The sequence below is a fragment of the Drosophila melanogaster genome, chromosome 3L, assembly GCF_000001215.4.
Source record: "Drosophila melanogaster chromosome 3L".
Lineage (NCBI taxonomy): Eukaryota > Metazoa > Arthropoda > Insecta > Diptera > Drosophilidae > Drosophila > Drosophila melanogaster.
In genome coordinates this window covers 15,449,968-15,475,758 of record NT_037436.4, presented here as the reverse complement: position 1 = coordinate 15,475,758, position 25,791 = coordinate 15,449,968, and the positions used below count along the sequence as shown (strand labels likewise).

General features: G+C 39.0%; 1 protein-coding gene and 2 long non-coding RNA genes across 4 annotated transcripts; 1 reads left to right on the top strand and 2 right to left on the bottom strand.

Moving 5' to 3' along the window:
• The first annotated feature begins 1,648 nt into the window (after positions 1-1,648).
• On the top strand, positions 1,649-3,562 carry cocoon. Of its 2 annotated transcripts, NM_140507.1 has the most exons (3): positions 1,649-1,740; positions 1,873-2,056; positions 2,117-3,562. In NM_140507.1, the coding sequence occupies exon 3, from the start codon at positions 2,181-2,183 to the stop codon at positions 3,135-3,137; it is 957 nt and encodes a 318-aa protein (NP_648764.1). In that variant the 5' UTR covers positions 1,649-1,740; positions 1,873-2,056; positions 2,117-2,180; the 3' UTR covers positions 3,138-3,562. The 2 variants fall into 2 exon arrangements, with proteins under 2 accessions (NP_648764.1, NP_001261874.1); NM_001274945.1 differs by having other exon boundaries at positions 1,873-3,562.
• Positions 3,563-17,449: 13,887 nt separating this feature from the next.
• Positions 17,450-17,806, bottom strand: lncRNA:CR45394 (long non-coding RNA:CR45394). Its single transcript, NR_124948.1, has one exon. It is a non-coding gene; the product is annotated as a long non-coding RNA:CR45394 (long non-coding RNA).
• A 74-nt stretch (positions 17,807-17,880) lies between these two features.
• Positions 17,881-18,268, bottom strand: lncRNA:CR45395 (long non-coding RNA:CR45395). The gene has a single exon (NR_124947.1). It is a non-coding gene; the product is annotated as a long non-coding RNA:CR45395 (long non-coding RNA).
• Positions 18,269-25,791: the final 7,523 nt, after the last annotated feature.

Here is a 25,791-nt window from a genome sequence, read left to right as displayed (position 1 = left end):
TTGTGGGACAAAGGACCTCGGCTTTGGCTTTCCATTTTTGCCTCAATGAGCGGATCAATCAACGTGTCAAATCGTCTTGAAACGATGCGGATGATGCGCACGTGATATCCGCTGGAAAACCGCTTTAACAAATTACCACAGCAGGCATTTTTGGTTAGTTAAATTTTGGGTTCATCTCGAATTTTTTTTTTTTGCCTCGGAGAATCGAAAGAGCAGATATGTCAGAATTCTTTTGGGCAATCACGAACAACGACTTGAGCGCCATTGATTGACGTTTGATTGAGAATTACCTTAGCCATTGTGTCAATCAAGGTGTGCTCTGGTAAATCGAATTTGTCTTGGCAACATATCAAAATATGCCTAAGACCAGCCAGGAAAAAATTCAATTGAGGTGTCAGTTGGAAAATTTAATTTGCCTGTCGCCTCTCGTTTGGCGAATTTTCATTCCCTTCATCTTCTCGCCGTTTGGCAAATTTTAAAACGTTAATCGCCGAAGTTTTTGTACGTTTTTCACTGTGTTTTCTTTCGGGGACATTGATGAATGGGACATGGACACTGGCTGACGATGGGGAGGGGAGCGGGTTCAGATTGGAAAATAAATTGAAAAGTTGCTACGTTAACGTTATTTTGTACTATTTATATATACACACACCCGTGTATAAATAAAAGAGAAGATGGCGTCTGCCGAGTGTTTGTCAAAGCGTAATTGAACGGCTCTGAAAGCGAGTTTGGCTTGGGCTTACAGCTTTAATTAAAGCTCCTAGATTCGTTGATATCGAATTTTAGGTGTGTTCACTATTCTTGATTTAATTTAAAAGATTTCGGTTAACTACTATAAGGAAGCGTATATATATGTAGGAAGGAAGGAAGTATATATATTTAAAACATAACCACTGAACTACCTATGTCCGACTATAAGCGACAAAAATTGACGATAGAAAAAAATTGTAAACGCAATGTTGGCCAGGTACAACCGAGAACTTAACTCTATGTTTGGGTTAGTTCATTAAGCGGGTATACGTTTAGGCAGGGGTCGCTAACCTCAGTCTAGTCATCGGCTTCCAATAGAAGCACAGTTATATTTATTGGAATTTGGCCGTATATAAATGACCACGCGACTACAGTTTCGTTCTTTTTCGCAGCCTGAAAAAATTAGTATTACTAAATCTTATTCGTTACGCCATCCAGCTTCTTTTGTAAATAAAGGTATAATATAATCTTGATTAAATCATATATTAATTAATCTTTAGTTATCCTGAATTGACATGGGAACTTAAATGAGATCGGAAGTAACTATAGGGGTTGGGTAGAGAAAGCAAGGTCCACATTAAACCAAAGACCTTGCTACAGTTTGTTCTTGCCGAAAGAGCTAATGAACTTGATGATTCGCTCGCCATTATTCATAACTGAGTAGAAGAGTGAGATACCGAATCACCAGTGTTTGGGTACTGCGAGAGGTGAGAATAACCATCCATTACACCGTTTTATATTCATTCGTTTGTCGAGAGCTTGGAAACTAAAGAATGTTTATCACATAGGAAAAAAAATGAAACAACAGGCTAGGAAGAACCTTTCACTCTGTAGAAAATTTGGTGAGCTCTCAGTTGTGAATATAGCCTCATTAACCATTCCGTTTCGAATGAAAGTGGTTGTACATCGGAAATTGTGCTGTGTCGAGAATCGAGCGTGAAACATACAGTGAATACTTTTTGAATTTGCCTGGGTGTGAATCGAATTCGAGTGAGTTAAAGTGAGATCTGGGATAAGAAATCGTAATTTACTTGCCATACACAGAATCAGACATTACAGCACGCATCCCAAAGTAATCCTTATCAATAAAACTATAATATCTAAAGAATGTTTATCACACAGGAAAAAAAATCAAAATAACAGGCTAGGAAGATAGTTTTCTGAGCTCTCAATTGTGAATAAATCCTCATTCGCATTTTGCTACGAATGAAAGTGGTTGTGCATCGGAAATTGTGCTGTGTCGAGAAGCGTGCGTGAAACTTACAGTGAATACCTTATTGGATTTTCCTAGGTGTGAATCGAATTCGTGTGAGTGCGATCTGAGATCTGGGATCAGAAATCTAAATTTACTCTCTCCATACATAAGACATCAGAATCAGACAGTACAGAACAAATCCCTAGGCAATCCTTATCAATAGTCCGCCGAATAAATGGTTTTCGTTCACGTTTCGGAGAAGGAGGGCGACGAGCCCATCGAGCTGCCGGCTGAGGAGGATGGCACTTTGCTGCTGTCCACACTGCAGGCGCAGTTTCCGGAATCTAGCGGTCTGCAGTACCGCAACGTGGACACGAAGGCGGTGCGTGGAGTTCGCTCCAACGAGGGCCGACTGTATTCGCCCAGCGAAGAAACCGGCTGGGGCGAGTACCATTACTTTTGCGTCTTTCCCAAGAAGAACAAGCGCCAGAGCGAAGATAACTTGGAAAACTCAACTGCCAAAACCAAGCGCACTGAGGCCCATCTGCGCTGCTTTGATCTCATCGTGCTCGGCTTGTCCTATAACACCACCGAGCAGGATTTGCGTGAGTACTTCGAGACCTACGGCGATGTGGTGAAGGCTGAGATCAAGAAGGACACCAGGTCGGGCCACTCCAAGGGTTTCGGGTTCGTGCGCTTCGGCTCTTACGATGTCCAGATGCACGTACTCTCTAAGCGCCATTCAATTGATGGTCGCTGGTGCGAGGTTAAGGTGCCCGCCTCGAGGGGCATGGGCAATCAGGAGCCTGGCAAGGTATTCGTCGGCCGCTGCACCGAGGACATAGAGGCGGATGACTTGCGCGAGTACTTCTCAAAGTTTGGCGAAGTGATCGACGTGTTCATTCCCAAGCCCTTCAGGGCTTTTAGCTTTGTAACCTTTCTCGATCCGTATGTACCACGCGTCGTGTGCGGAGAGAAACACATAATCAAGGGAGTTTCGGTCCATGTGTCGACTGCTGACAAAAAGAACGTGCAGAACAAAAACCAACTGTTCCAGACCAACAACTACAACAATTTGGACAACAACTTTAAGATGCAACCGGCCAACAACTTTAGAATGCACCCAGCCAACAACTTTAGCATGCATTCATTTAATCCACATGGTTACCAAATGAATCGCGTCATGAACTAGACCCACAAGACCAATGTGGGCGGCAGCAACTGTTGGATATGCCCAACCTGCAGGCGCTAGTCTTCAACTCCCAGGCATCGAGCTCCTCCAACCAGCTGGTCGAGTTGGTACCCAATAATGTGATGCTGTCGCTCATACACAAATATAAACAGACATACATATAAACAGACATACATATAAACAGACATACATATAAACAGACATACATATAAACATACTTATGTGCATACTTATATGCATACTTATGTGCATACTTATATGCATACTGATATGCTTATTTATATATAAACTTATATGCATACTTATATGTAAACTTACATGCATACTTAAAAGCATACTTAAATACATACATGCATGCTTACATACTTGTAGACATAAATACATACATACATACCACACGTCCAAAAATAAAATTCTAAAAAATGATTTGATTTTTTTTGATTTTACTTCAAAGTAGTTATTTTGTTTCAGTGTATCTGCCTGTTCTCAATCTCCGATATTGCAATTCTCGCAATTCCTCCTCTTTCCCTGCCATTTTACCTAATTGGTAATTTTTACTCCGCCCGTTCGACAGCCCCGCCCCTCAGATCCTTCAGATACTCAAATACTTGCCATCGTTCAGATATTCCGGCTTTAGTTCCTTTCGTCCGCCGGTCCGTCTGTTGGCAATTGATTTCGGCCTGGTGTGCGAGTCGGCAAAGGACGATTGACGAGTCGCCTGGAGGACACTTCAGCGCGACACTTCAGGTATGTCCTGGCTGCTTTTCACGTGCTCTTTAGCCTATTTCCCGTTTCCTGCACCGAATTCGAATCCGAGTGCCTTCTGGCCAGCGGACGGGACGGGTGTTCTTTCTGCGATTCGTTAGCAAGGGGAGGACCGCCAAAGGACCTTCTTGGGTCTGCGGCATGCGCATGCTAATCAGTAAATCCAGCGATCCAATCCAGAGAATAAATATTTGACAAACGTACGCAGGGCGGAAAACTTGGAATGTAAGTATAATAAATGCGATTTTGAATTTGAGTCCTGGCGCTCGTTTTTTTCTGGGGGTGGTTCGATGGTCCTGAAAGCAGGACTCTGCGCTACGTGCCACTTGTTTTAAAATTCAGCGTCAAAATCGTTTTATTTGCCAATATTTCACTGTGCGCTCGAGTCCAGAGTCCTTCGTACTTTTCGTCCTTCGTCCGCCGCTGTCCTGTCGCTGAGTTTATTAATGGTGTTGGTTTTCGGATTATTTAACGGTGTATTATTTTATTATTTATTTTTGCATTAATTTTTGATGTCTTCTTTGAATTACTTTGCCCATCATCGGCGAAGCCCACAACCTCTCTAATGGGTTAATCCCAGGCTTTTTCCTGCCCGGCTTCGTTAACCCTTCAATTATATACTTTATTGCTCCAAAGTTTTGCATCGATTTTCGGTTTGATTTCTCTTATTCGGCAGACAGCTGTCCGGTAATTATTTATGCATTTCGACGGCGAAGTGAGTTAAATAGGGTTGGTTTCTATTCGAAATATCGTGACAGCCTCGGTAGCTCTTTTTTTAATTGTGTCTCTGGGTTGATTGGAAAAAATTTGGCTTTATTAGCTATTCAGCTCAATTGATGAGTGGATCAATTGGTTAGGTTGGACCATTTAAATTGGAGGGGATTCTTGCATATGTTCGTGAATTATTAACTAGATGGTTTATAAATTTTTGATAGATTTGTACCTACCCATTTTAAAACTGTATGTTTTCACCAGCTACGAACTTCAATAGTTTGAAAAGTATCTTGGTATTTTTTGAAAGAAAATAAAGTGTATGTATAAATTTTATTACATCAAGTTATGCAGAGTGTTTATTCAAACAATGCAAATAAAATAGTTTAAAACTTGAATTAAATAAGCATTTCACGATGCTCAACATTTGGTTCCACTAAAACTTCAGGATGGCTTGGTCTGATCATGGTTTAATTATGTTTGCTGCCATACAAACTGCAGACTCAATGGACTCATAATTGCATTATCCAACCCCCCCCCCCCCTCCAGGAAACCCCACCCCTTTGGCCAGCCCTTCAATTGGCCCAAGTTCAGTTGCAAGTGCCAAGTGCCGGGTGGCAGTTTGTCAAAGTGCTGGCTCATTAGCGGGGCCAATGTCAAAGGCTACGTGTGGCAGACACATATAACTCTGAGCTGAGGCGTCCTGCCCCTCAATTGCCGGCACGTCGACATTTTTATTTAGTCCTCTCGGGTGGCTGGAAAAAAACACCGAAATTTACAGGTGCCACTCCCGAGCGTCCTATCTATCCGGCTGGTGTTTGCCAACTGTCTGTCCCAAAAAGTACACCAAAAGGAAAAAATATTAAAAAATGAGCTGCCATATTTTTTACGTTTCGCACTTGCCTTCTTCATGGCGCTGTCATCTTATCATTTTTCTCGCAGACAGCACAAAATTTTCACTCGTCCCCGGAGGAAGGGAAATCTGCTGCCGTGGAGGGGTTAAAAAAATTTGGAACCAAGTTCAAAGGCAAACGCAAATTGGCTTGGTGCAAATTACGACATGTGAGCAGCTAAAAAAAAAAAAAACAAAAAATATGAGAGGTGTTGGCTGAAAATTAGGGATGGAGGCCTGGGGGATTCTATGTCTGTACGCATATGTCTGCCAATTTAGAAACACTTTTTGCCAAATTTGATTAAAATGTTCCCCAGGTCTATGTTTTATTTTGCTCAAAAGAAAAAATTATATTTCTAACTTGTGCAAAAAGTTGGCTTCGCCTGAAGAAAATATTAAAAGTGACGTGAGTGCAAAGAAAGTCGGTTTTTGGTAGAAAAAAAATCTGTTACTCACTGATACTTTCAGAATAGATTGGAAATAATTGTATTATTTGTTCTTCTACGGATATAATAAAGAAATCTAGCACCAGCAGCCTGTCATCACACGAAAGACATACTACTTTTCAGACTGCGTATTATTTACGAAAACACTAAACATAATTCCGGAAAGAAACTTGCTTCGTTACCAAGTCGCTGGCAAAACTTTCATACCCCGAGCTGGAAAAATATCCTGAAGCACCTATAAAAATATCTTATTTGCTGCCAACTTAATTTGTCACAAAACGCAGAAGTCATCGTCAGAGTTGGGAGTTGGAGTCTGAGTGCCAAGCCGTACAGGGCGGGAAAACAATTCATGCTAAATAAATTGCACAACGAAAAGCCAGCGAGCGATATAAAATGAAAATATTTCGCTACGCAAATACGTATGCAAAATATATAGCTCCCTCGGTTCTTGGCTGGCTCAGTTTGCCACTTAAACTCCGCTGCACGACTTCTTTTTCGCAGAGAAGGAGTCCAGGAGGAAGTTGGCATTTTACTTTTCTACTTTGTGGCTTACTTTGCCTTTTAGCTTTTAGCCATTCGGTTGACTGTTTCTATTTTTTCCCCCCCCAGCCACGTTTTTAATAAAAATGTGTATACAAAAAAAGTCCAGGGGTATAGTTATAAATTTGTTGCAAGGGCGCAGCCAAAGCGCATTGTTCCCTGAATGAGATGGAATCGGAGTTGGGTTTTACGGGCAGATATACTTGTGTACGGCCATATAGTGGGCGGGATCTGCACGCAACTTAACCATAAACAAGTTGTCTAGACTGTGGGAATGTTGAATGCTCTTTCGCCACCTCTTCTCGCTTGTTTTCTTGGCGAAAAAAGGCAACTTTTTGAGGCAAACATAATAAACATAATTCAAAATTATGTCCAGGTGGTTTGGGTTTAAGACATTCGCCTCTTTGCTTCGTTTTCACTACCAACTGGTTAGGATAGACAAGTTTTGTAATGTATTTTTGATTCAGATCTGCTGTTTCAGGCGGGTAACGGACGTCTAAGGGTTAAACGTTTATAAAGAAATTAAAAAGCAATTATGTAAAAATTGGTTTCAAGATGTCTGAAAAGCGGTTTTAAGGCATGAGTTAATTAAACTGCTCCAGCTTTGTTGTTTAAGGTAATGTTTTATATACCACTGTTTAAATACAAGAGAGTTATATCAGTATTTTAAATTTATTTCCGCTATAATCTAATTCAAAACTAACTACAAGGGATTTCATTTCGATGTACGTCATACTCTTGCGTATTGCTTAGATATAAAATGTATAATTAAATAACCATAGAAACCGAAAATAAACCCCCCTTCGAAATATATTTTTCCAAACTTTTCTGCAATGAGAATCTACCTTGAGTATATTGTGGGGTTGTAAGAGTATGTTAAGGAAATCTGATCCATAATTATATGTGTAATGCCAATCAAGAGCCAGCCAAAAAGAAAATGAAAACCATTCAATTTGTGCAAAATTTCCGGGTAATGCAGAAAACTAAAAAGAGAGAACAAAAATTATTCAATTTGTAACTTCATGCCGTTGGAGCCTTGACAAGCCACAAATCCAACTGGCGGGGCTGAAGAAAACAAAGAAAAAAAAAGCAGACACACATGGGAAGAAACTTTAAATTAGCTGATTAACTAAGTAGTAAAACAAAACCATAAGCCAGAGGCACAGGGTCGGAGCAACTGAGGCAAAAGATTGTCATGTCCAATGTCTACATAGGATTTGTGTCTGCCAGGATAAAATGGGGCGAAGTGGATGTGGATTGGGTGGCAGGAGCAACAGGAACAACGGACGGGGGCAATCACAAAATACCGAAAATAATATTTTCTCTACTTTCATTACTGGGTATTTAATGGTATAATATATTCGGCCAAAAATTAATTGAAAAACTTAGATTTCCGACTAAGAGTATAAAGAGAAATAATCAAATTAAATAAGTTAATGGACACTAAATTTATTTTTTTTTGTAAAAGGGAATCTTAAAAAAGTAAGTCATCATTAAATATTAGGTATTTTGTGGGCTGGACTTTTGACTACGCTGGCAAATCATGCTGCTTTTGTTTTAGCTGCGCTCGGCTGCTGAAAAGAAAAAAATCAGGCAAGTGTACGAAACACAGCCGGGCTAAAAAATCAACACAGCCAGAGCCAAAATCAAGCGAACGAAAATTGGAAAGAACGAAAATGTTGGGGGAAGTTAGGAACTGCAGCGAAATGAAAAACGTATTTTATCTTTCCACTGGCGAGAGGCGAGCGCGAAAAGCGAACCAAAGCTCAGGAGCAACATGATAAAAGAGCACACCATTTATCAAAAAAGCAACAAAACCAACAGACGCTCACACACGTATAAACATATATATCCAAAAAATATTGCCAGCCTCGAAACGACCGAAAAATATATGCTGCACAGTGGGCGAAGCGAAGGCGAAGGAATCAGGCCCAACAAATGAGACTTTTAGGTCAGCAACTTACTCCACAAAATGTTGACTGAACCAGGTACAGTTGCGGCGATTTTCCTCATTTATTTTCGGATGCAACTCTGCTGTGTGCGACAGAGTTGTCACGCTAATTGGCCCCGCGGTTTTTCGACTTGATTGTTGGCACGACCACTGTGACAACTCTGGCCGAGCTGCTGTTGGCTGTCGGTGCCCTTTAGTTTTGACTTTTATGTTTTCGCCGCTCGCAAATATAAAAATGTGCACAGTCACGCACACAGGCACATGAAACACACACATGGGAGACTATGTGGGTAATACCCCCTTTTTAAGGAGGGAAATAATATATTCTATTCAGACACTTTGTCAAGAATAGATATAATTATATACCATTCAAGTTACGCATTTTAATTGAAATCTAACATATATCTTATATAATCTTCCTCTATATCTTTAAATTTAGGAAAACAGTTGTAAGGATATTACGTTTTATCGTTGTCAACTGACTTATTTGTGTATGCATTATTTTTCATATTTGAGTAAATCTTTGCCCAATTTCAAATTAAAAGTATTACAGGACATTCTCAATTCCAATTTTGATTTCCCTGGCAATTTTAACTCTTCCGTGGTCCAACATATTTTTTTTTATTTGGCTCCCTGTCGAGCCAAAAATATTTGGTACGCTAACAAAAATAACACTAAACGTGGCTTACTAACATTTTCGTTGGTAAGAAATAGGAACGCATCGTGAAGTTGGAAGGAGGCGGAGCGGCCAAACGGTATATGTTGTAAAATAAATCCAAATATGAAATGAATGAATTTTTGTTACCCACTGACACGATTTATTTACGAGTGTCCCTAACGCACAACCACCTACCTCCCACACCACCCATTTGCCCCCCCCCCCCCCAACCAAAAACATATCAGCCAAAAGAGTCTGGAAAGAACAACAATTTTTATTATCGCATGGTGGATGGCCGTACTGTGTACATCATTATACAACAATTGAAATGTTATTTGGCGTCGAGTTGGCGGTAAGGAACAGATGAGATGAAAGTTTACAGCTGAGGGCAAAAAAGTAGTTGCTTTTCGGCTTTCTAGCAATATGTCATATTTTTAGTCATTTAAAAATGTAAAAAGTTATACAAGTATAGATAGGAACAATTAAATCGCTATAAGCGAAATATAAAATATATGCTTAGGGTAATACCATGTAAGTAAAGTATGTCATTGAAATAGAGACAAAGTTTACTTGTCTTTAAAGAGTCTGTTTCTTCCTTCTGAGCAAATCTCTGAGTTTGCACTATTCATTTAATCGAAACTGTAAGAGTGTGTATTTTAGATGGGTTGCTTGGCGGTCTTGCAACCTCGTCCTCGGACTTTGGCGACGAGAGGGCCAACAGGGAAGGCCAGACTGGAAAATCGCTGCCAACTTTTGGGCAATTGCTAAGACGAGTGGAGGGGACCTTGGCACCAAAACAAAATAAAACACAGGCCGATTTTTTTCAATTACCAGACATAATATATGGGTCCTATGTGCTGTCATGACCTTTGCACGAAATTAGATGGCATTTGAGGGGATTTTGCGAGCCAAAAAGGGATGAAGTGCTCTGGAGTAAGGTGATACATTTCACTAAATTTATGTTGCCACGTTTTGTAATATGATTTGCGAATCTCTCAGTTAGCCAGTCAAGTTATTACAGCATTTGTGAGCTCCAAAAAGCGGTCAGCGAGTGTATTTACATGCTCGGAACTTGGGTGTTTGATTATTGAAAATAATAAAAATAAAGTTGTATAAAAATAAATATTCTTAAAAATTTTTTCTATTTCGAGGGCTTTTTAGGCAACTCATTATCTTTAGATACTTACACGTCCGTAGTCTGTTTATATCTTACAGAACTGTGTAAAGGCTAATAAAATTTCAACCCTATCTCGCACAACCATCAAGATTCCATACCCCGAATCCTTTATGTTAGAACGACTCGCTGTCTTTCATTTAAATTCATACAGAATGCGAAATATGAAAAGTTAATTTAAGTTTCACTTACAAATGGAAATGAAACAGAATGAAATGAAATCCATCTGTGCTCCCACGCCGGTTGCCCAAAAAACACAGTAAAAAAGGCCGGCAAAACATCATCCGCTGTCTGGGATCTGGGAACTGGGAGCCGGGATGCCTGGACTTTTACCGGGACTCTTTACCCGGAGCCGTGGCCAAAATGCCGGATTCGGATCCGTGGCGAGCGCTGAAAAGGGTTGCTCTTTGCTAATAGATTTCGCATAAATTTATGCGCCCCTTTTTCTGAAATATGAGCTCCACGACGACGAGTTCACGACATTTGTTTAGACAGCCAAAGGGAATGGGGATTGTATTTGGAATAAACTAAGGGAGGTGACTGGTGGGTGGCGAATGTTTTTCTCTCTATTTGCACAAAATTAAACGAATTGCCAACTCTGCGAGCCAACAATTATCCCTTGTACAAATTCATTTGCCGCACTATTGTCCCGTGCAATTAACAACAAGGAACGAGGAGCGACTAACGACTAACGACGATTTTTGATAAATGCCCCCAGATAAGCAGTGAAAAGCTGGCTAAATGAGAGGAAACTTCGAACTCCAACTCCCACAATATTTGCAGTCTGTCGTAACTTTTGGTAGCTGGATTCTGGTAGCTTTACGGGCTTCTCGCATAATTGCTCCGTCATTGGCTCGAAGACGTCTTGCGGAAGCCGGGGAACATAAGCATCCCAAGGATGCTAAAGCCGAAATGCGAATTTAGTTGTAAAAAGCAAATTGCGCTGGCAAATTAGTTGCCATTTAAGGAGGCATCGAGCCAACGTTGTCATGGCAGCAACCATAAACCGAAGGAGTAAAATAGATGTAATCACATTTGATTTGAGCTGACTTGTCAGCTACTCTGTTGGTAACTTTTCGGTGTTGAATTTGAGAGAACATTTTCAAAATTAGGGAGATTGTTGTTACCGTAGACTTTTAGCATTGCTTAGACATATATTTATCAGACTTGAAAAATTGCAAGAACTTACACAATATAAATTATGATATTCAAAATTTGTTTAACTTTTCTTTTATGAATATCGTAATTTGTCGAGTTTATTATTGTTTGCCCAATTATCTGTTAGCGGGGACTTTTCATACTCTTCCTGGCCACTCAGTCAATACCATAAAAACTGCACTCGAGACAGACGGATTTCTTTCCTGGCCTTTTGCGTCCTTGGCAACATTGTGATAAAACCATAAAATTTTTGATTTGACAAAATGCATGTTTGAGAGCACGCGGGAATTTCAACGCAACGCATCTCGGTGTGATGGCAAGAGAAAGGGATCATGGATGCAAAGCCCTACCTGAGTTCTACGCCTTTTTTTGCGAGTTGTTAACAAAGTTTGTCGCTAACGGGGAAAATGAGAAAAATGGGATGGGCAACTGGAAAAACGGGAGAAAAAGTTAGCAGTTAATGCGACAAAAGGGATTTACGTAGACAAAGTTGGGCCGCATTGCAGTCATCGCTGGCTTCACTCGGTCCTTGGGTATATTAGCTCACAGAAAAGTGCACATGATGAGTGGGAAACTCTGGGAAAAGCTAAGGAAAAGCTGACGGGGAAGCCCCTTGAAACATAATAAAGAGAGCGCACGCACATCACGCCGTCAGCATTGGCGCACTTCAAGGTTTCGAGACTCCTCGCTGCGATGAAAGAAAGGAGGACCCAGGATGAGCTCATAGGCTTGAAGGCGGAGATTATGCACTGTGAGAAAAGTCATGTACACTACATAAGCTAAATCATTGCTTATGGTGATGATAACAAGCTTAAGATATGCATTTCTTAGATAACACAAGTTCATCAAAATCTTATTATATATTTTGAATTATTGATTATTGGAAAAATAGTTAAAGACGTTTTTATATTAGTTATAAGTATGTGTCGTATCTGTATGGATTAATGTACATATTTTTTTTATCACACTTTCGCTATTTATTTCGGTGCAGTTACCTCCTTTGCTGACTTTGGGATTTCCCCCTCCTCTCATTTGCAGTTTGTGGTTTGCGGCAACATTTTACAAAAGGCGGCCATTGTGTTGCTTTAATGAAATGAATTGCTTGGGGGGATGGGGCAAGGGTGGCCCGAAGAGTTGCGAGATGGTCCTCGTAATGCCATGTAAAATTTAAAGCTCCTGAAAGATGCAGCAAACCACGAAAAAGTCCTGGGCCACCATGCACACATGACCCACAATCAATCAATGGAGACAATGGCGAGGCCATTGAGCAAAGAATCTCAAGGTTTCGATAGGCTTCTGCAAAACTTTCTGTGGGTATTTGTACACGACTGTGTTAAGATCAAGGACTTAAAAAAGAAACGACAATTAAATACGCTTTTTACTTAAATTGAGATGTGATACTAAGATCTACTAATTAAGTTAAGTTTTGTTTATTACAAAACAAATTTGTATGAGCAATATATATACCTTTTTATTTTTCTTCTGTTCGAGTATACCCACATCTATAATGTTTCTTTGGCGGGTTTGATAATACATATGTATGTATATTTAGATGTATGTATAATTAGAGTTCACGATTTTGAGTGCATTATGACACAACTTACTCTGTTAACTTCTCCGAAGAACCACTCATATGCGTATTCGTTTCCGCATTTGGTAACTTGCTCCATTCACAGTCGAAACAAAAGCCACAAAATAATGTGCCATGAAATAGAAATTGTTTGCCTCCAAAGCTGCAACTTGGATTTCATCCCAGTACCGCACTGCCAACGAACGATTCCCTTATATATTTGCGAATTTTCTGCAGCGTAACTTTTGGAGAAGGCTCCCCCCTTCGGCTTGTCACTCTCACTTTGGACTTGACTTTGGTAGAATTTTTCAATTACACTACATTCAACTGTGCGGGCGCCGCTCTGAAGCGTGACTACAGAGAGAAAAATAAGGGGGCTTTTGTGGCTGTAAAAGTTGTGTTGACTACTGCATCTAACAGCTATTTCACTTGGATAAGTTTTCACCTAGAATTATGTACCCCGAGTACGTAATGAGATTCATATCTATGGGTGTTTACATTAATTACAAAAATATGTTTTTTTATGACTTTGTTGGTTCATTTTTGGTTAGATTAAAAAACTATAATTTTAGCAACCATTTTGTAAAGCTAGAATTACAAAAATTTTGTTTAGGAATTAGCGATGATCCTTATTAGTAGAAGAGGTTTTTTGTACTTTTTGTTTTGTGTGTTGAAAGGATCCTGGTGGATGGTGTAAAAAACGAACTGGTAAAGTAATACCAATGTGCCACAAAGTGGCCCTCCCCATCGCGCCCCCTTTCCAGTTCTCAATGTCTGTGCAAGCTGGGAGACATTTTTAAATCTTAAAAATACTTTCGATTGGTAGACGACGAGGGAAAGGAGTTTGGGGAGTTCCAGGGGAACGTGTCAGGATGCGTTGCGTGTTTTTTGTTCCACGCCGCCTCGACTGGAATTTGGTTTCGCATTCGTTTGGAAAATGGCATAAGGTGGCAGCAGCGGCAGCTCAGACGGAATAGAAAACTTAAGCCAGGGAAGGGGGAATCAGAAAACAAAATCATTGATTTCTTTCCTCGTTCGGAATAACAATTCTAAATTTGACTTGTAATTGATAGTATTTAAACTAAGCTTAGTTGAATGAAATTAAACTGAATTGAAAAATAATTAGTTTTACAATGAAATCGATATTCTTAACAAAATATTTATATAATATTTATTTAACATATTTCTTAAATCTATGTTATCTACATCTGTTAGCATATTTGTCCAGCAATTTCGAATTATAGTAAACATTTTTTAATGCAATTGTTTAATGATAAATTTAATAAATATATAGGTATTGAAGTGGTATATTGTTATTAATGATTAATTTAATTTATATATTGGTATTGAAGTACCCCGAAAGTGACCATCTTCAGCCCTGGCAGCAACAGCGAACTGCCAGTGAACCTGATTCTCAGACTCCCAGTCTGGAAATTTGTTGCGCAGGCTATAAAGTCAGGTAAGCCCGGCCCGAAAGGTGCCCGGGGGGGAGGTGGGTGCGGAGTTCAGTTTCGGGTGCTTCGGTTTTTCGTTGCGCTGAGAGTTTGGGCCGCCATCTCCCCGTTTTGGGGCACGTGATGTTGCGTTTGTCGCCGTTGCCGTGGCGATTTTCATGTTACACAGACGCCATCCTCATCGCTATCGCCATTCCCAGTACCATTCTCGTGCTCATCGTCATCGTTGTCTGTCGCCTGTCGACTGTTTTGTGTAAGGAGTTCCACTCCACTAGTGTACAGCGAGAAATAATAAAATTATATTTAAATTTGTACGGAATTTTAAACACCCGATTGGAATAAATGTACTCTTGTAGATACATTCTTAACTGTTAGGTATATATTTTTTAAATTCAAAAAATTTGTTTTATTTATTTAAAACTTTTGTATAACATTTATCTTATATTTTTAGTTTTGTACGATACCCAATACTTTTTTGGTTAACATCAAAATTAAAATCTTTTTGTTGTGATTATTTAAATTTTTTCTGTGCAAAACTTTTTTTTAATCCAGGTTGGCAACTTTTGGCGCTGCCTTTTTGGGAGTTGGGTGGTTGGGCAGGTGGGATTTTGGCTGCAGTGAGTCATGTGACTGCCATTCATTTCAAACTCTTGACCAGTATCTTCGTGTGCCGTGTTTAGAACTGGTTACAAAATGCGTAATTAGCGTTATGGCGGGGAATTTTCCCTCCCACAAATACGGGGGCGTGTCTAATGGGCGTTTGCAGAAAATGTGGTGTTTTTGAGCATGCAAACTATGCCGCATTAAGTAGGATTGGAGTGCACGAAAGGGTTTTGGCCAAGATGAATGTAATAGAACTGTTATTCAGGTTGAAATACCATACTTAAATGAATGAATGGTATGTTAAACAGGGAAATACAGGGCTAGAATGCAAAATTATCAATTATTAATGTAGGATACTTCAAATTAGATATTTGCAAACCGAATTTTTTAAAAATTAAACTAAAATTTAAACTATTTTGACCTTGCTTGCCATTTTTGTAAAAATTTGCTTATTATTCCGAATTTATTGTTAGCCGAAATAACTTTCAACTGCTATGTATTTTTATTGCTTTAAGTTGGAAACAAAATTGTTTTTCTTGTCTCTCAGTTTCAATCAAGTGCTAAGCCCTTTTCCGGCTAGCCCATAAAAAACTAATTCAATGTCTGTTCTTTCACATTCAAATTAAAAATGACCAACACAAGCCGTAAACTATATCCCATGTGCAGATCTCTATGGCAAGTGGGTTTCCATCTATATGTACAAGCATTTCACGCATTTTGTTTGTCTCGATTTCCCACTCCCCGCTTGTCTGCCCCACAGTTTTTTAATTCGTTTTTTGTTGCTCGTCCCCTTGGCAGGAAATACAATAGGAGGCGACAAGTGGGGAAAGGTGGAGAAGGGTCGAGGGTCTTGGCAATTTCCGTCTGCGTTATCGGAATCGTATAAACAATAAAAAAGCTCAAAGGAGCAGGAAACTATATATAGCAGACAGACAGTCGGAGCAGTTTGGAGTGTCAACCCTTCGATGCGAGTCCTTGACCATCCTCACACCCTTGCAAAAAATTTGATACAAACCTTGTTGATGTCACCAAAAAATTGGTATTTCCTTTAATTTCGACTCGTGTCTTAAAGTGAAAGCTTTTGCAAATGCTGAGGGAAATTGAATAGGAAAATTAGATATACAGATACATAGGTAACAAATTTATTTAAAACCCATTTAACAAATCTTGATAATTTTTTATAAGCTATTTATTATATATTGTTAAGGTGTTCATTATATTTTGGCAACATAAAAATCAGGCGTGTCGAATATTCCACTCTGGCATGATTGTGATGATGAACCTTGATCCAAATGGGCTCAGGCTGTCATAGAAACAATCAATACCAAAGTAAATGGTAAAATGTAGTTTCCTTATTCAGGACGTCGTGTGGAAAGGTCCTTTGACTCTTCAGTTTCATTCTTTTTTGAGCTTTGCATTTATGTCGAAACTGGCGCCGGATTTAGTAGCAATTTTGTCTGGCGAAACGGGTAATAAAATGTAGAAAAAACTCAATGTTAGGCCATTTGTAAAGAATTGAAGAACTTTTATGTCTTACCAGTCAAGTCTGACCAACCGTAGATTTTAGACACCAAAAAATCGAAAAGTATGCAGAAATTTTTTTTTTTTTTTTTGATTTTGTATGCATCAAAAACAACGTTATAAGTATGTAGGTCCTTTTGAAAATTTACTGTAAAAAGGAAAAATCATGCGCAACTCTAAAAATATAATTTATTGTTAGGTGTTAGCGATTTTAATCAATATACTGTTTGATTTGCATAAATTTCCTGATACATGTCATACTCTGAGTGGAGTTTTAATCAGCGGACTTTCGATTTCACATTGCGGTTAGATGCAATGGGCACAGCACACATACCGCGTATCCTCTGGCCCCCAAATAACCCCGCAATTCCATCGAGCAATCGGCAACCCAACGGATATCCGCTTCGTTTGATTTCCGGCATGTGATTGAGTGCACAGCGATTGAGAGCGACGATGGATGGATGCAATGACGTCGCACGATGACGTGAAAATTGTTTGGTCAGTGATGCAAAACCAGCGATTTAATAGCTAGTTAGTGAATAGAAAATGAGTATTTGTATGTTGAATAACAAGTGATTTGGCGTACAATTATTGTTTGAAGTAGACTGTTTTATGCAATAGACCCTTATCTAAAAAATAAAATAAATAAATAATGTATTTCAATATTTTAATTTCTGTTTTTATATCGAATTGTTTCATTAACAATTTTTAATGACTTTTGTTTTATACATTAATATAGTTTTGCTCTTGACTTTTCTCATGTTCTAATAGACAACACTGTCTTTGAGGCTGGTAAAATTGGGGGATGTGACGTTTCTGAGGCCCCTCATCAGTGGGTGGCATTCATAAAGCGATTAGTCTTCGAACGTGTGCCGATTAATTTGCTGCATCGTTTTAGATATGCCAGGCACTCACTTCTGCATCAGCAGAAAAAAAGTATCAAATTACATTTTTTCGGGCGTGAATGGTTATTCAATGCTGATTCTGGGGGTGTTTGGTCAGTTTGGGGGGCGTTCTTTTTTCTCGCTGCGGGTAGTTCAAAGGAATCACATCAAACGGATGCAGTGGTAAGCAATAAAATGCGGCAGGGTGGGATATTTATTCAAGTATGAATGGGGGATAGAGATTGCATATAATTCTTTGGATATTTTGATGTGATGAATAAGCATTGGCCGTCAGAATGGACCCTGATTGTCATAAAGTATTTCAGTTGTGTATATGGTCGTACAGAGCATTATAAATTCCACTTAAAAATAGTTCCAAATAAAACTAATTTTGTAAGAAACTTAAAAAAATTTTTGAATAAAAAGTCCTCGGAGGATCTCAAAATCGCCGCTACATTTTTGTACTTCTAACTTTTTCTCTTTGTGGTACTTTAGTCTTTTTTGCACTTAGTTTTTCATTCTTATCTGCATCGCCGTCTATGCTCATTTGCCATTCATTCTTTTATAAATATTCCGCAGTCCCCAAAACGGATTTCTCTTGCGCGTTTTCGCTTTCCACTTTTATGGGATTTCTTGCCATGGCTTTAGTTTGCTCCCCAGACATTTTCCGAGTTCCCGCGACCATCTCTAGTGTCTTAAGCGACTATCAACAGATTATGTGATATTTAAAGCCCGCCATTTTTAATTGCCATTGCAATGACATCTCATGCCAAGCTCTCGTTATCCTTTTGCTCCTTCTGGCCTCCCCCTTTGCAAGCCGTTCATCCAGGACATCTAAACTATCCTCAAAACTTAGCCACATCATAAAAAGTGCTGGCAGGCGGTGTCGCAGCCAGGAGTCCTGTTATGATGCCTACACTGAGATAAAAGATTTGGAAACAACCTATTAGCAGTTATCTTTTTGGAATGTCTTATTAAAAACAATGAATAAGATAAATTGTTTTTTATAGTGTATTATTTGCCATGAATTATTATTTATCTTGTATGATATGACTATGTGATGTGCATATAAGTGCATAACTTAAAACTTAGTTAAGTAATTAGAAACACTATTTAGGTGGATTTTGAAGAAAATAAATTACATTTAAATTATTCCCAGCATCTTTTAACCTGTTTTTGCCCTGTGTAGTTGGTAGCGAAAAGTCGTGTTCTAGCCAGACTCAAGCCTCCCAAGCCCCCACTTTAACCCCCTAACCCCATTTAAGCCCCACAACCAGACCGCCCTTAACCCAACACTAACCCCTACTATTCCCGTTTGATATCCTCGCACCGCACTTCATTTGAGACTTTGAACTGCAAATAGACAAACGTGTTCCGCAGCAGATTCACCCAAAAGGGGGCCAGCTGTCCCATCTGCGTTTCACTTTTCACATTTCCATCATCACGGCCTTTTGCACCGCCTTTGCTTTCGTTTTTTGCTGTATTTGCATATCAAATTAAAAGCGCCCGAGTAATTCCAGCGCTTTCCACACAGACTCTCAGATGGCTAGAGTGTGGGGGTGTCCTGGGGAAATGGGGGGGGGGGCCCTACCCACCTCCCCCCACCACACTGATAACCTACACCACAACATGCCGCGTTTTTCCGGCACATTGTCTGATTGTCTGATGAGGGCACAGCCCGTAGCTGTGAAATAAATAAAATACACGTTAGATGGTTAGGCATTTAAAAGCTATAATTAAAAAGCAACCAAAAACACGTATAAAATCGAAAAACGGGAATGCGAGTTGTGCGATGGGGTGGCACATATGTAAGGCCATAGACAAGCCGGGGATTTGATTTACTCCTGGTCTGAACGGGGATCCCCCGGACTTTGCTTTGTGAAATATTCAAATGGTGCGATGCGTCGACACACAAAATGGCATTACAATCCTGTAAAAAGGGCACGGCTCCATTGATGCACCGAGATAAATAATTATTTGATTTTAAATAATAATCTTAATTTTTAAAATGCAACATATGGCTAGTTATTTGTGCTTATAAGTTGGCATTTAATAAGAGTTGATTGAGCTGTTTTTAAGTAGAAAATAAATTATTTTAAAATTATTATGTTTTCCTGTGTGTGTGCGTGATATGTGAGAGTTTGTCAAACCTTTGTTTGCCTATTCAAATTCAGCTAACTTTTGCAACTAGTTTGGCCTTCAGAACCATGTAAAGCATGCAAATTGTTCCTATTTGTGTATATATCTACTAACAAAAACACGTGATAATCAATTAAATTATAAAAACTACTTTTTGACCAAGCCATTTATAAATGGAATGTTATTCAATATTTTCTTGTTTTTCAAATAAAATTATTTTAAATTATTCCTATAAAAATTTACCACTTTTAGACGTACAAAATAAATATTTGTATATGTAAATATTTATAGGATCCAAATATCTATGAGCTAGCCAATTCCCACAAGTGCTGACTATTTTTTTGTCACGTGTGTGTATGCGTGTGCTCTGCTTAGGTGTGTGTGTGCTGTCGTGGAAGGTCCTTTATTATTCAAGATTAACCTGCGGGTATTGAAGTGCTGTGCGATGAGCTGCTCTGTTGCTCGCTGCCACGAATTACGTGGAACTCCCTGGGCATCCCCACATCGATGACGTGTTTGCGTCGCCAGCATGTCTGAGATTGGCCCACCAGCCTCCCACTTTGATCCACATCCATCTATCGAAAATCAGGAGCAACTATAATGGCTAAGCACTTCCGTCTACAGGGCACTTAGCTTCTCCACGCATCCACATCGTTTAGGTCTTGCTAGATTTTACAGAGAACAAATAGGTTTATATGCAGATCTATTGTAGCTCGTTGAACTCTTTTTAAAAAATAAGAGGTAAGAATATATGTGGTAGTCGATAAGAACTTAATTTTTTTTGATTTCGTTTCTTTAATATTTAATTTATCACAAATTTTGGCAAACAGTGTGTAATTACTATAACTTCGCAATTTTGGTCAAGTATATAGAATAAACTATATCTGACAGTGTTTAATGTTCGTCCGCCGGTGAGCTTAACTTACATAATTTGATTAGTCGCAGCCAAATTTTCGAGACATCATCATAAATATTTGAAGCGACAGCAGAAAAGAGATTTATTTACTGATTATAGACACATGATTTATGATTGCCGCCATTGTTACGGCGCCTTGTCAGTCAGTCAGTCGTTCAATCAGTGGGCCGTGTGATTAGCCCTGACATGGTAAGTCAATTTTCCAAATCATTTTCTCCAGCTAGCCAGAAATCAAACAAAGGAATCAAGCACGATAGCCAAAGGGAAGCGAGTATACAAAAAAAATCCTTTAAAAACTTGCCCAAACAGCGTTCTTTCATTAGGCAAACAAAAGCAGGACGCGACGCTTGATGGAATTAGTTTTATTTTTTTTTTTCTTATTTGGAGCTGTGTGTTCTGCTTCCCGGTTTTCCCCACTTTTCCGGGGGACTCGTGCAAACCATTTAAAACGCAGATTGTCATCCATTAAGAGATTAGAAATTTTCAAGGGTGTTTTTTCTACCGAGCGGTGTGTGCGTCAGTGTGTGTGTGTTTGGTGTGCTCGTCCTTTGTCTCACTGGCCAAAATGGCATGAGTTTCGCAAACAGGATATGGACAGGACATTGGGAGCAGTCGTAAAAAATATCGACGCCGGATTTCAGGAAGCATCAGCAACTTTCCCATAAAAATCACTTCAAATGTCATATTAGGCTGGGTGGGATGGTTTACGGATTTCGGGCCAATCCCCTTAGCCAAAAGGACAATTGGCAAAAAAGAAGAAGCAGAAGTGGAGAAAGCAGCTAGCATATACAAGCGAATCCGTATCGGAAAATTGAAATCTCTGCGCCCGAGTCAAACGCATAAGTTTGGCCAGAGACGAAAAAGACGGAGATGAAGTTCACTCAGCCATAGAATACATATGCTCGACGTAATCCTTTTTGGCCGGCAATGTCCTAGCACTTTGTCCTGCGCTTGTTCACAGGATTTTCGACAAATTTCGTCTGTTTTGACTCGGCAACTGCTGCCTCGGCTGTCGTTGTCACTCGAAAATCATTTTCAATTGCTTGACCAGAGGAAATGGGTGCTCATATTTTAAGTAGTGGCTGAATGTGGAAAACTTGCTTACTGTTACGCTTCAGCAAAGATCCTTTAACGGCAGAAGCAAGTTGAGGCTGGGAAAGGGAATATCGCACATGTGACATATACCACAAGTATGTCAATAATAATAGATAATTTAAGCAAAATATCTAAATTGAATAATTATTTTTCAGTTTTATAAATATATCAATGTATGTATTTGCTAGAATCATTACGCCAATGTTGTACTATTTAATCAATTAAATGTTAGCTAATGGGGCAATTATACTCTATAAAGTTTATGATCTGCATACAATCGAAACAAAGTGAGGAGTCCTGAGACCCATTTTCATGGCCGCAGCTGTATGTTTTTCAACAAACAGAGTGTGCGAGTGTGTGTGTGTGAGAGATTGGAATGCTGCTCTCAAGTTAAAGTGTAATTGCATTAGCAAAGTGGCTGCAAAATTTAAATTACTCCATATTGTTCAGCTCGCTTTAATGCACATTTCAATTTAAATTTAAATTGCGATTGTAGTTTGAGTGGCAAGTCAATACAAATGCGTTAACAACTGCATAGCAATCGATCGACTTTTTACATAATTAGTTTAGAATTTGTTTTCTAGAAAAAAAAAATACTAAGTGGCCTAATTTGTAAAAATGTGTTTGTAAAACATGAACAACAACTAAAATCCTATTAATATTGTCATAATGCGCATATTCTCGTAAACCAAGAGGACCAATTAGTGTGTTTTTAAATGACACCTGTGAAAATTTTATAATTTGAACAATTTTCCAACTAAAAATTGCCGCACTAGCGAACCGTTGGGGCACAAAAGCTTAATTTGCAAGCAAGGGTATCATTTTTAGTTACAGTCTAACAACTTTTAGTCGACTGCAAACAGCGTTTTGTATATATTTTTTAATGAAACTCCTCTACTGAAGCTACACCTTTGGCGATGTTGCTTCCGTTTTCACATATGTTTTTTATGACTCATGATGATTGGAGTTCTGAATTTCTCTTTACATTAAAAAAAACCAAAGGTAGAGAGATCCGAAGAATTCTTATTTACAAATTTACGCTTGGCTCAGAATAGCTGCAGTGAATTTTCTATTTTTTGTACTTTAGTTAGAAATGTTAACGATGATATCTGATTTGATTTCCATATCAAAACTTTTTTTTTAATAATAATCAATTTTAATAAAATTCAGTCACTCCAAAATACAAAAGGTATTATCTCAACTTTATACATCATTGTAACTCAAAAGATGGCCTGCGAAGGAGTAAAAACTTTGATATATATGCATTAATCGCTGTGTCTAAGTAAGCGCACCTGAAACTGCATACTTATACCAAGTTGTGAAGATTTGGTTACATCACTTGAGCACTGGCTTTGATTTAATGGCAGTGCCATAAGCTTCAATCTGCTCGGCTATCACTTTAATAACTTGTCAATATACGTAAAATGCTGGTCGCCGGGGCTCCCGCTTCGAAATGCAGGCAAACTTCCCCCTTTCTATGGCTTAACCCACGACTGCCCGGAACGTCGTCGTCGCGCGTCTGCTTTTAGTTTTCATCATGAATTTTCAAAAACTTCACTCGGTAAAATTGCAGCCACGTTGGTAACGGGAAAGTTGTTATCGCTGTCGCCGTCGCATTCGCCGTCTCACTTATCTTGGCATAAAATTTGTTTCCACAACGAGGAGTTAAAGTAAGGAGCACGTGGGAGGGAACAGTGCTTGCTGGAAAATAGATCACCTTTTCACTTAAATATATTATTGTGGAACTTACAATACCAGTCCACGCACTAATTGAAAATAGTTACTAATTCAAAAGAGTAAACCCGCAAAATATTTCAATATGTTTGGCAACAAAAGAAGTAAAATAAGAAAACAATAAATAAATATATGAATTTTATTCCTTTAACTATATAACTTAAAAAATGTAAAAAATAGTAAAGCACACACTGTAATATTATATTATATTCATATAACTAAAATTGTAATGCAGGCGAATAACTTGAGAGTGATCACTGTAACTTATTTGTTGTTGCCAGCTTCCCGCTACTCACCACCCACTTTCTTACCAACTTATTCCCGTTAACGGCTCTTTGCTGCTACCGCAACTTTTAGCCTGCTCGGCAGTTGTTTTTCCTTCTGGTTTGTTGTTTTAGGTGGGGCAAGAATTTGCGGTAAGATGGGATGGGAGCGACCAAAAGTGTGTGGGGGAGGGGGGCCGGTTGGTTGAAAGGGACCGCCTCTCGTTTTAATATGTCCCTAGTCGCGCGAAATTGCTCAAGACATGTTTGTTTTTAAACAGATTACATTATTTTATGAACGCATTTGGGCTGCTGCTGCCGTTGATAATATGCAAAAACTTGGCAAACAATAACACAGAACGCAACCCAGAAAATCGTCAAATTCCACTGAAAAGTTACCCACTCACGCACACAAGCATACACTGTTCCCCGAATTTTCCGCCCACTTTTCCGCTTCTCGCCCGCCCACACGCTCTCAACTGTAATGCTTGTGCAAACATTTCCTGGGAATATTGCCATAAGTTTCATCGACAAATTAATGATGAAAAACCATAAACATGCATTACATAACAAAACAAAAGCTCCAAGGAGGGGGAAATTGGCACAAGACTTAGACGAGTTTTTAGGGAGCTATCGCTAAAGGCGGGGGCGTGGCAGCAGTGCGACGCCTTTCCTTCTTTTGTTATGCCAAATGAAAAGTTCATTTCGCAATGGCAGAATTCTGAAGGATTGTGAATGGTCGAAAGGGGAGGGAAAATTGCATTCGCGGAAAGAGTAATTTCCAATGGCGTCGAGGGGTTTGATGTAATTGTATACAAGTAAATTGTTAAAACCATTTAGTTTCTAGGTAAAGGAATTAACATAGACTTAAAAGTTGAAAGATACAATTACTATACTACAATACTTAGCTGAAAATATCATTTGTATATATGTACCTATAGCGATTGAAGTTGGCTTGAAACATAATTCCATGTTGTTAATGGTAGGACAACGGTTTATATTTTGCATTGGCCAAATCTTTGATTTCATTACGAGTCTTAAAGTCAGACATTACTTTTCACTTTTAAACCGAAAACAAAACATTTTTCCTTGTCGATTCCGAATTTTGTACTTATCTTTCTACTCTAATTCCTTTGCCAACTAAAGTTTACCTCTACACATTTGAAAAATGTTTACTTTTTACACTTTTCACTTAGCTTTGTGTCGCCTGACTATCGCACATACACTGCCACGCAAAGAAAAAGCCCCATACCCCTTGATTCAATCCCATGCCGACACACTTCAGACGCTTTACACGTGCTCCATGCCATTCAAGTGCCGCCAGCAAAGGCAACGGTAAAGCTATAGGAGGAGCAGCCGAAGGTGCGGCACGGAAGGAGGAAACGGTAAAGGTAACGCCGGGCTCCTTGGCATAATCGCTCAACAGCTACAGCCACAACAACAGTTGTTGCAACAACAACAGTCGGAAGCTGCACAACGAAAAATGTGTGCGAAAAAATAGTTAATTTGCACTGCAAATCACTTTTCTAGCTCGTTTCAAAATTTTCACTTAAAAAATATTTTTAACGCTTTACTTTAAATCATTTAAAAGAATGTATTAAATTTTCCCAGTGATGAATTCCTAACTCATCGAATTATATAAGAACTGCTTTTTCATAACCATTTTAAACTCAATATTTTTATTGATTAAAATTATGATCGCAACCACTTTATAAAATATTTGGTGATTTTTTTTTTTAATTTTTAGCACAATAGGGAAATTTATAAAATTTATATTGAAATTGCATTTAATTTGCAATTTAAAAACTCTAAAACTGTATTATCTTCTTCTGCTAGAAAAAGCCAACTATTCTTTGTTTGTTGTTAATAACGCATTGTTACCCATTTTTTATTTTTACTGTATTAGCTGGTAGTTGGGAAAAGCGTCAAGAGCTAAGACATTTTATCAGCCTTCGCCGGCGCTTGGCATCTCGCATCCTCGCGTCTTCACAACCTGGCAACTTCGCATCTTAGCATCTCGGATCTCGACATCGCGTTCCGTTGCGGATGCGGATGCGGATGAGGAAGATGCGGAAGCTTGTTGATGCTTTTACCATTTGTTAAGTGCTGCTTGTTGCTCCAGCTGTCGATGCTGAGGTCAACTGAATGCTCCAGGTGATGGAGCAGTGAGCCACCGAGCT

What these genes read in the sequence shown, in the direction of transcription:
- cocoon (NM_140507.1), top strand. Translation starts at nt 2,181, where the DNA reads ATGGTTTTCGTTCACGTTTCGGAGAAGGAGGGCGACGAGCCCATCGAG.